The sequence below is a fragment of the Dreissena polymorpha genome, chromosome 14 (genome assembly GCF_020536995.1).
Source record: "Dreissena polymorpha isolate Duluth1 chromosome 14, UMN_Dpol_1.0, whole genome shotgun sequence".
NCBI lineage: Eukaryota > Metazoa > Mollusca > Bivalvia > Myida > Dreissenidae > Dreissena > Dreissena polymorpha.
Genome location: NC_068368.1, coordinates 7,847,729 through 7,858,389, shown reverse-complemented (window position 1 = coordinate 7,858,389; position 10,661 = coordinate 7,847,729). Strand labels below are relative to the sequence as shown.

Here is a 10,661-nt window from a genome sequence, read left to right as displayed (position 1 = left end):
CTTATTATTATATATCTTTGCTATTTTTGTATATAAAGCATTGAGTCAAAGAAACCTGTATAAATATTATTATGATTAATTGTAAATAATATATTACTCAAACTTGACTATTCGCTCTCTTGTAGATTCTTTCAATCAAATCTTTTTTTAACCCGCCAAGATGCAAGCTCCGAACGATAAGTATGAACCCACTGGAACGACATATCGGCATAATAGTATCTCATTTGTGTTACAATTTTGGGCTTTTTTGGCGCTGAAACGACCGGAAGTTAGTCCGTCACCAATTACAAAGAATACACTTGGTTAATAAACCAGAATAACCGTCATTTCCAAGAATGCCCGATATCATGTTCCTGTAATCAGTTACATCACTCAATAAATAATATTTTCCATGGTAATTGTCCTATTTAAAATGGTTTTTTTAATGCGTTTTAATAAAAATGATAAAAAAGGTGTTCCTTTTGGAATTTTAAACACGATTTATATGAAACAAACAAAAGTACTAAATCATTTAAGAAAATGAAAGTATGTTATACAACTGATTAAACACCTTTTCAAAGCATGTTTATTTGAATCACAAACTTACAATTAAAATTATTTCAACATGTATTAATATATTAACAATGCTTTCGTTTATTTCTGAAAAAAGGATAACGCGTCAATTCGACTCTTTATTACCATGCACAGAACGTATTTTTTGGGACTACTTTCCGCATAAATACACTGGTAAATCTTAACGCAATTTAAATACTTCAACTGTTTATTCATTGCAGTTACTTGATACGGAACTTATCACTGTAAACGTAAGTACATAGCGGTGTATTTCTGAATCATTACTTTAACTAATTTTGATAAACATAAAACGGAACATAAATTTTTGTCGTCGTGTGGTTCAACACGTCTTTTTTACATTTTTTTTGTTAATTTTTGAAACACTGGCAATAAGTTTAACGTTCAGAACCGTTGTCTGAATTTCATTTGGAGTCTGTCAATTAATTGCTTAACGCTTGCAGATGTTTGACATTATAGTTCTGGTTTAACAAAAACGTTTATTTTGATTAGAAGCTTTGCATATAATGTTAGTTGTATGCTTCTTGTATTTATATACTCGTTTTCAATATGTTTCCAGATACAATGCGCGTTGTAAGTAGATTTTAATTTCATGTTTGTTTTAGTTCTCTGAGGGATAAGTATATTTAGAAAATACTTTCTACACGAAGAATATCAATGAAGATATACTTCTAAGGCCAATTTACATTGTTTTAATTTATATTGTAAACACGAGTAAGTTAGTTACTATTTTACACGTTTACGAATTAAACTAAAGAATTAAAAGATTGCGATGACACTTAGAAAACTGAATTATACTTTATTATTTTGATTGTGTTTTTTGTGTGTTTTTTTTCTTAGAAACTTACATTGATTCCCAAAACAATTGGGATAATGGCAGAAACGTTAAACTCCTTTGATATAACATGTCACGTAAATAATCTGATAACAACATCAGATGAGTGTATGCAACAAATCGATAATCTAATGGATTATGAACTTAAGGAACTATTGAAAAAAAAGGATGTAGCAATGGAACAGATAGAAAGCGATGAAAATGAACACAATATGAGATCGTTGGCGTCTGCTATCTCTTTGTCCTCGGACACAGTACACACAGTCAAAAATATGTTACTTTGCACTGAGGAATTGGTTCATATATTACTGAAGCACTGTAGATTGAAGGAACGGGAACACATACAGATTGCTACAATTGAAAGTGCAGAACTCCAGGAATTACAACAAACACTGACGGTATACAAAATATTGGTGTTTTGTCTATTTATAAACGGGTTTCGAATAGAAGACATGAACAAAACGAATGATATGTGTATGCACTGAAAAATAACATTATTTCGTTTTAGAGGTTAACCACAGAAGAACAGAATGCAACGTATGGAAACAGACGCTTACAAATATCACGAAATAGTTGAGTACATGTTTATTTTGCAAACTCTTTTGAAACTAATAATCGCAAAAAATACTCGGTCAGTTTTAATGTTTATAGCAAGAGACATTTAACTCGAGCAAAATACCCTTTATTAGATAGTCTGGCCGGGTCACCTAACTAATGTGGGGATCGGTCATGAAATCCGTTTCACGGCCGTTAAACTCTTACATCTATGTCAAGTAAGAGAGTTGTCAGTAAGTTGTGTTCATTTAAAGCTGGTAAACCAGCTAACCCAGGAAAAGTATGATTCGGTAAACCGATCACTAAAGTTTGCTATGATTGAAATACGAAACAAAACACACAAGCTTTAAAGACCTGTGTCTGCTATTTGTTTCTTAACAGAAATTAATTTGATGTTTTATCAACAGCTTATGTGGTTTATAATATATGTTTTTAAACTTAAACAAAATACACAGTTACGTTACTACTGTATGGCTTGCAATTTTTGTCAAAGTAATTTTATTAATAACAGACACCTGACATTTTACCTCTTAATAAACAGTAATGCATAGTAATGTCATCACGCTTATTATATATACAAGTTGAATAATAACATCTTTAAAGTACTTGAGTAATATAAGCTTATTTAGACAGACGGACTGAAGAAACACATGGATAAACGCAAACATATCAAAGATAAAGTTGCATATGTATAATAAGCTTCATTGTCGTATCTTATTAATTGTGCGAGATAAAAACAATAATATTCTTGCGTTAAAGTAAATGGACATGACATTTGACCTTGCGGTTATTACACCAAGATACTTCAAACATCTTCAGTACATTTGGAATAATTGCAGAAACAAGTTTGGCAGAAACAAAAAAAAACTGAATGAAGGACAGACAGACAGGCAGACGGACAAACGGACACAGTTCAAACCTATAGAAGTTTGCAGTAGAGACTTTTCATGCTTAAATGGGAACAAACAATTTGCGAAATAAACATTTACATTTATTCAACATTGAGGTTTTACAAAAACACATATTATTGAAACGGGACACACTTTATAAATTATACACTAAATTGTGCACTCAACTGCAATAATGTTATTTTAGTTAGTATTATAAAGCGTCGAATTTGTCATCTGAATATTGTTTTGCTGGTAATTTCTGCCACGTGTTGTTTGAATGTTCGTTCTAAGAAATGTAATAGCTTTTATGACCACGTGGTATTGAACAATAGCAACTAAAACTCATTATCATCAGCTGAAAAGCGGTTCGGATGTTTTGACGTTATATCAATGTGTTGATTATACTATTTCACAGTTCGATATCCATTAAGGATATAATTTGATATGCACATACAGACAAACCAATCCCTTTTTCTTAATGTAAATATGTTGCATAACTTACCCACATGCATTTAATTGATATTTTGGATGTAGATGTATAAACATGTGTTTTGTCGTTAAAGACACTGAAAATGAAGACTGCAAACACAGACTTTGCCTCACGGAAACTCAACAAATCAAGTGTAAACACTTTCTAGGTAAGTTAATGCAGCTTGAATATGTTGTTTTATTTGTCTATGGTTTATTTTGAAATATCAATGCACTAACAAAGTAAATCACAGACAACTACCAATCTAATACTAGTACAGTTTGCAGTTGCATCAAAGATCCAGACTTAATACAGTAAATGAAACGGAACGCATCAGGAAAGTATTGTATTCATTTAACAGTATTATTGTGATTACTCAATTGAACGCATTTGAAATGTAAAAAAAACTGTTGTACAACATAAAACTGTTTAATTTTAAGAAATATTCTATCAAATCCAACACATTTCCATTATTTTGCCTTAACGTCTATTCCAGCAGCATGCAGAACATCGTGTATACTAACATTTACTTACCTTTACAGATACCTATAGCATAGATATGGAAACGTTCCAAAGAATTAACAAGCAGTTGGTGGTGTTATTACATATTATTGGACAATATATTGAAATTTTTCAGGTAACGCAATGCAAATATTGTCATGTAATCAAAGAAATGTAGAAAGCATCATACCGTTAATAATAAAAAATATACTGGTTAGAATTTGTGCATTTAAGGATTTCCCAAACAACATTTTCGCTTGTATATTATAACAGTATAGTCATAACAGTATTAATCGCAAGTATATTACCCAAATTCGAGCACTTTTGGTATCGCTTTAACAAATCTGCGCTATATTGATAATTTGTGTGCGCGTGCGTTTCAATTATTAAGTGTATTTGCCTTCTAAAAAATGTTATTAAATAATTATTTTCCGTTACACAGGATGAAGAGGTATCCTTAAAAGAGCTGTTGTTCCTGTCAAAAACATACGCAATTACCTTGTCACGTAAACAATCCTTTCCCGATTTAAAGGTGAGTACATAAATTAACCATAGGCATTTGAAGTATGTATCTAAATCGCAATTTTTGCAGTGATCCAACATTAATACAGCCAGATATAATAACTTCATTTTAAGTTGTGTAAATTCCTTTTAATACGTTTTACCATTCAACACATCTTCCGCGTATTTCAGACAAAACTAGACAACAAATGGGACGATTTTACAAAGCATGTTCGCGATCTGGAAGCAGATGGTCCTTAGAGCAGCACGTGTATGCACACATATAGCCTTGAAAGCGATATTCGACATTTGTAATTTATATGTGCATACACGAAGATAAGTGATCTAGTGAAAAAACATAAAGTTATAATTATGTCTAGTTCGTTGTAGTGGATTATTTATTTTTATTTTATGCTTTCCGATGGTTTATAGAGAAATATCAGTGAATTAAAACTGATAATTTCACTGTTTCAAACAGTGAAAATTATTAGTGAAAATTATAGATAAATTTTACTGTTAACTGTGAAATGACGTCATTTTTTTACGAAATGACGTCATTATCCCAGCGAAATTCTTTAGTAAAACTCTTAAACAATGTATAAAAACGATGAACAAAGCATAAAATAAAAAGAAAATCGGTTGGATTCGGTGGAATATCGATTTTAATTCACTCGTGATCATAGAAAAAATATATTTTATATGATCACTCGTGAATCAAAATCGATAATCCACCAGATCCAACAAATAACCTCTTTATAATTGCCGTGAACATATTGTATTTTTAACCAGGTTTTCCGAAGGTAAAAACTGGTTATTAGATTGGCGAATGCGGGCGGGCTGGCTGGCTGGCTGGCTGGCGGGCTGGCTGGCTGGCTGGCGGGCTGGCGGGCTGGCGGAATAAGCTTGTCCGGGCCATAACTATGTCGTTCATTGTCAGATTTTAAAATCATTTGGCACATTTGTTCACCATCATTGGACGGTGTGTCGCGCGAAATAATTACGTCGATATCTCCAAGGTCAAGGTCACACTTTGAGTTCAAAGGTCAAAAATGGCCATAAATGAGCTTGTCCGAGCCATAACTATGTCGTTCATCGTCAGATTTTAAAATCATTTGGCACATTTGTTCACCATCATTGGACGGTGTGTCGCGCGAAATAATTACGTCGATATCTCCAAGGTCAAGGTCACACTTTGAGTTCAAAGGTCAAAAATGGCCATAAATGAGCTTGTCCTGGCCATAACTATGTCATTCATTGTGAGATTTTAAAATCATTTGGCACATTTGTTCACCATCATGGGACGGTGTGTCCCACGAAAGAATCACGTCAATATCTCCAATGTCAAGGTCGCCACGACTAAAAATAGATTTAAAAAAAAAAAAAACTTACAAAGGGGGTTAATTTTTTTTGGTCATTTCAAAAGTTCAGTTTGAGTTTTCTCCCTTTATCAGATTTTTTTTTCACAATGAAAACCTGGTTTTGTGACAATTTTGTCCCTTGTTTATATGTTAAAATGCAATTCGGACTCCTAAGGACTGAAACTTGACAGTTGGATTGTAGAACAGTGTGGCATGTTTTCTGTTATATTATCTAGCATTAACATTTATTGCGCCGTTTAGCCTAAATACGATGTATTTAATTCTCGTCATTTGTACTGCATACATGATGTATTTATTTCTACTGTGCATGCTCAGATATCCAGACGTATCCACCTGGAACTCGCCGCTGGTAAACATTTGCGTTTCAATAAAGAATTCTTACGATCAACACTTTCTTGTGTTCTACTTGCATTTATATGAGTATATACATTAATACATTTTATTTAGTAAAGAGCGGCGACCCAAGCGACTAAAAATCTTAAATGTTGACAAAACTGCATATGAGATGTGAATAGATACTTCTAAAACATTTAACATTGTTATGCTTGCATGCTTGTATATGTCTTGACAGCATGTTTGCTTCAATAATACAGAAGGAATAATTAGAGCTTCACTCACAAGAAAAAGATTTCAACACTCCTATATAAACCAAAACGGGTATATTCCACCCATCTAATTGGCTGAATATTCGTTTTGAATTATCAAAGTACACAATTTTGTTTACATTAAACAGCTGCTCAGGACCACTAGTAATGGATTTATTTTTATTTTCACCAATGTCATTGACATATGTTATCTTGACATGGAACATGGTGCTTGCATGTAACACTCCTTCTCTCCATGCGTGTCTCGACATGAAAAAAGAACAACAATTCAATGTGAAAAAAGGTATTTTCCGGACAAAAAGTTGACCTTAAACTGTGATCTTGATTTTGCATGTACCTATGGTCAAGATTTCTTTACGTGACGTGAGATCGTATATTGTGTGTTTCTTGTACCAATATTGAACAATAGACAATAATAGACAAAGCTTTGGTCTAATTGCTGTACGTGACCTCACGTCATGACATTAACCTTGGACCGAGGGACCTTGATATTACGTTTGACATTCCACCTAAGCATGAGTATCACATCAATCGCGTTATTCGAAAATTATCCATTCAAGACAAATGGCCTAGGTCCTTAGGGATTAATGCATAATGCACGGGTAACAAATTAAACGGTATGTGCAATGATTATTTATGATGGATTATTTCTGCATGCAATGTATTATACAATTCATCGAAAGTGCAAACGGTATGAGGAGGGGTTCAACTATGACTTTCAATGATTAATTTGCAAACATGCGTTACAGGTATATGACGATATGTATGTCATTTGTCAAACCACACCGTTATTTTTTCTTAACTATTTGTTATTTTCTTTGTATGCAATACATGTTAATACACGAATTAAAGCTAATCATATGTTATATAATGAATGCATTGCTCATTTGCGCGTGGTGTCGAAGGCGCAAATTGCTTTCTGGCAAATAAGTTAATTTAATTTAAAAACATAGTATTTCTATTCATTCAGGCTTTCTAATCCATGAAGTTACACTATAATTGAACCATCCCTGCAGCCACCTATCCATGTTTTATCCATCCATCCATGTACCATCCATGTTCAATCAATCCATCCATGTAGCAATTCTGTTATTCATCCATTTTTACTTCAATACAGCTATCCATGTAGCCACACTACCATCCATCCCTGGAGTCGCATTAACACGCAATATTGTGAGTTGAAACGTTACAATCGATCAATTAATCTAGCCACGCTATAATTTATTCACCCATTTACGAATATAGTACAAGCCATCTCTCCATGTCGGAAGTCCACAATCACTTCATTCATGTAGTCATTTTTAAATTCGTACGTGTAGCCACGCCAGTCTAAAATCTTTCGATCGCTAAGAATTAACCAGAAATAATATGACACATTACGATTTTTAATCAGACGCAGTGTTTTAAAAAAATTGACATAGTAATAAGTTCCTAAAATAACAACACCAGTAAGTTAAGGTATTCATATGCTTTTCGAAGGTTTCATACATGCGCGACCAATGTATATTCGTCATTTATCCTGGGGTATGAAAGTACCTCTATTAGTTTTAAGGGAGAGCGATATCGGAGACGAAAAAAAAAACAAAGTCATCACATTGATAAATACACTTGCAAAATATATATTCTACAGCTCTTTAAAATAAGCTGATGATGTGATCCGAGGCAAACACCCATGAAAACCAAATCGGTTCAAAAAGAGAAAATTGAAAGTGGCTTGTAGTTTTATATTTAACTTAATCATATAAAAAAAAAACAATTCATCAAAGGAAACATTATACTGCGCTTTCGTTGACTGATGCACAATTTTACAATAAGAAGAAACCTGTTTATTTGAGAATAAAAACCTAAATGTCCGTTTCAATTTTGTAAACGCAGTTATTATTATGCATAATACAACCAAACGTGCGTTCGTTATTTCTCATGTTTTTGTCGAACATCAGTGCAACACAATAAGCTCAAAGATCAAATTTGCTCTACCTTATTATCGTTAGACATTTAAATAGACAGATAAGTCAATATTGAAAGCCAACAATTATTTATTTGAGTAATTGAAGACGACGCTGTTTGTTTGTAAAGAGGTCACGTCTAAACTTAAAAACCTCGATAATTCATGTTGGTGCATTGAAATCTTTCACTCAAAACAAAACAATCCTGATTTTTTATAATGATAGTACAGACAGCACGAATTTGTATTCAAAACGTGTAAATTAGAAGTCAAGTCGTTACTTCATTTAAATGGCTGGTGATTTCCTCTGTAAAACAGCAATTGGTCCATACCTCAGAACAATATCGCACACATTTGAATTCAGTGCTCAATGACCAAAGCAAATAGCAATAGCAAAAGATTGGCTTACAAAGTTAAACTTCTATTATAACAAATTGCCTGTGCAAATCTCTTATTTGAATGAAATATTACACTTTTGTTTACGAGTTTATAATTGGCAGATATCGATTACTTACTTACTTACTGTAGTCAATACTAGTACTCCGGTATAAATGATTTTAATCTGTTATCGTAGTGTTGATAATGCAACAGTTTGTATGCTCCCCCAAATTTTTTGTGTGCAGCATATAGTCGCCGCTTCGTCTGTCCGTGCGTGTGTCCGTCCGTGCACAATTTTTGTCCGGTCTATTTCTCAGCAATGAATGACCGGAATTCGATACAACTTTATGGGAAGCTTCACTACCAAGAGGAGATGTTCATATTATCAGCCGGTTCTGGTCGGATGATTTTTCACAGAGTTATGGCCCTTTGAAATTTTCCATTAACTGTACATATAGTGCAATTCTTGTCCGGGCTATTTCTCAGCAACTAATGACCGGAATTCAATGAAACTTTATGGGAAGCTTCACTACCAAAAGGAGATGTGCATATTATCAGCCAGTTATGGTCCGATGATTTTTCACAGAGTTATGGCCCTTTGAAATTTATTAATAAACTGTACATATAGTGCAATTCTTGTCCGGGCTATTTCTCCCCAACTACTGACTGGAATTTAATGAAGCTTTATGGGAAGCTTAACTACCTTGAGGAGATGCGCATGTCATCTGTGGATTCTGGTTAGATGATATATTAAGAGAGTTATGGCCCTTTGAAATTTTTAAGTTGCTAAACCATCCATCGTATTATTTTGTCCAAAGTTATGTCCCTCAAGACGTTTCCTTTTATCTGAATATATAGTGCAATATTGTGACAAAAAAACAACTTTGGGGAGCATCGCCCGTCTCCGACGTTTTCTTGTTCAAATTTGATACAAAACACTTATGTTAACAAAGACACTGTAAAAATTTTAATGACGCTATTAAGAATATCAACGCAGAACCAAACGATTTAAAAACGACAGCATGGCAACATTTAAGAAAAAGTCGGTTGGTTACAAAAAAATAAAAATATCTAGATACTTCGCAACAAAGTTAAGAATATACGTATGTTTTTGTATCTAAATTATGCGATTAATTTTACGAATCTCTGTCCAAAGTTGTTTTTGTATTTTTTAGCATGAATAATATTTAACAATGAATTTTGTGAGTATTCTTGCTGTTCTGTCTTATACAGATCGTGCTTCAAATATATATGTTTTGTACTTGCTTAAATACTCATTCCACATGTTTAACAATAATGTCTTTGTAACTACTGTTTAACTGTGAAAAAATACTGTCTCATAACATTATCTATAATTCTGTTGCGCATCGGTGGTGGTCAATAGGAAATTGCTATTTAATAAAAATAACCTAACTTGTATTATCACATATATTTGAATGGATAAACCTTAAATATTTTTACAGACAAACGTATTCCTAATAGATCTTCTATAATTCACTGTGTATAGATGGTCTCCAAATTGGAAATACTAACTTTATATGAACACTCGTGCTAAAATTACTATAATTCAATATATGTAACAAAGAAACTGATATTCATATCTTGCAAGATGAAGAGAGTATTTGTTCATGTCAGTGTTAGATCGTTTGTTATTTCACGAGTGATCATAGAAAATATTATTTTTCTATGATCACGAGTGAAATAACAAACGATCTTACACTGACATGAACACATTTTCTGTTTCTTTTTTTCAAGAAAATAAATAATAGCTGTTTCCCTTTCGCTGAAAAGTTACCCTTTCTTCCGTGGCGTGCCTTAATACATTTCAACACACAAAATGACGTCATTTTTCGACGAAATGACGTCACTATTATTGCGAAATTCTCCAGTTAAACTCTTTTACGATGTAAATAAACGGTGAAAAAGCATAAAATAAATAGAACATTCGTTGGATTCGGCGGAATACCGATTTTAATTCACTCGTGATCATAAAAATCTTGATATGATTATCCAAGGATAGAAAACGTAGTTCC

The 10,661-nt window shown here is 33.0% G+C and overlaps 1 protein-coding gene across 1 annotated transcript; it reads left to right on the top strand.

The window, feature by feature from the left end:
* Positions 1-1,677: 1,677 nt before the first annotated feature.
* Positions 1,678-4,749, top strand: LOC127858577 (uncharacterized). Its single transcript, XM_052395781.1, has 6 exons — positions 1,678-1,803; positions 1,914-1,977; positions 3,414-3,488; positions 3,862-3,956; positions 4,263-4,352; positions 4,514-4,749. The coding sequence occupies exons 1-6, from the start codon at positions 1,678-1,680 to the stop codon at positions 4,580-4,582; spliced, it is 519 nt and encodes a 172-aa protein (XP_052251741.1). The 3' UTR covers positions 4,583-4,749.
* Positions 4,750-10,661: the final 5,912 nt, after the last annotated feature.

Excerpts from the sequence above, each read along its gene's own strand:
- LOC127858577 (XM_052395781.1), top strand. The coding sequence starts at position 1,678 with ATGTTACTTTGCACTGAGGAATTGGTTCATATATTACTGAAGCACTGT. Across the intron at positions 1,804-1,913 it reads AATTACAACAAACACTGACG|AGGTTAACCACAGAAGAACA; the intron begins GTATACAAAATA and ends ATTTCGTTTTAG. Across the intron at positions 3,489-3,861 it reads CAAGTGTAAACACTTTCTAG|ATACCTATAGCATAGATATG; the intron begins GTAAGTTAATGC and ends TTACCTTTACAG.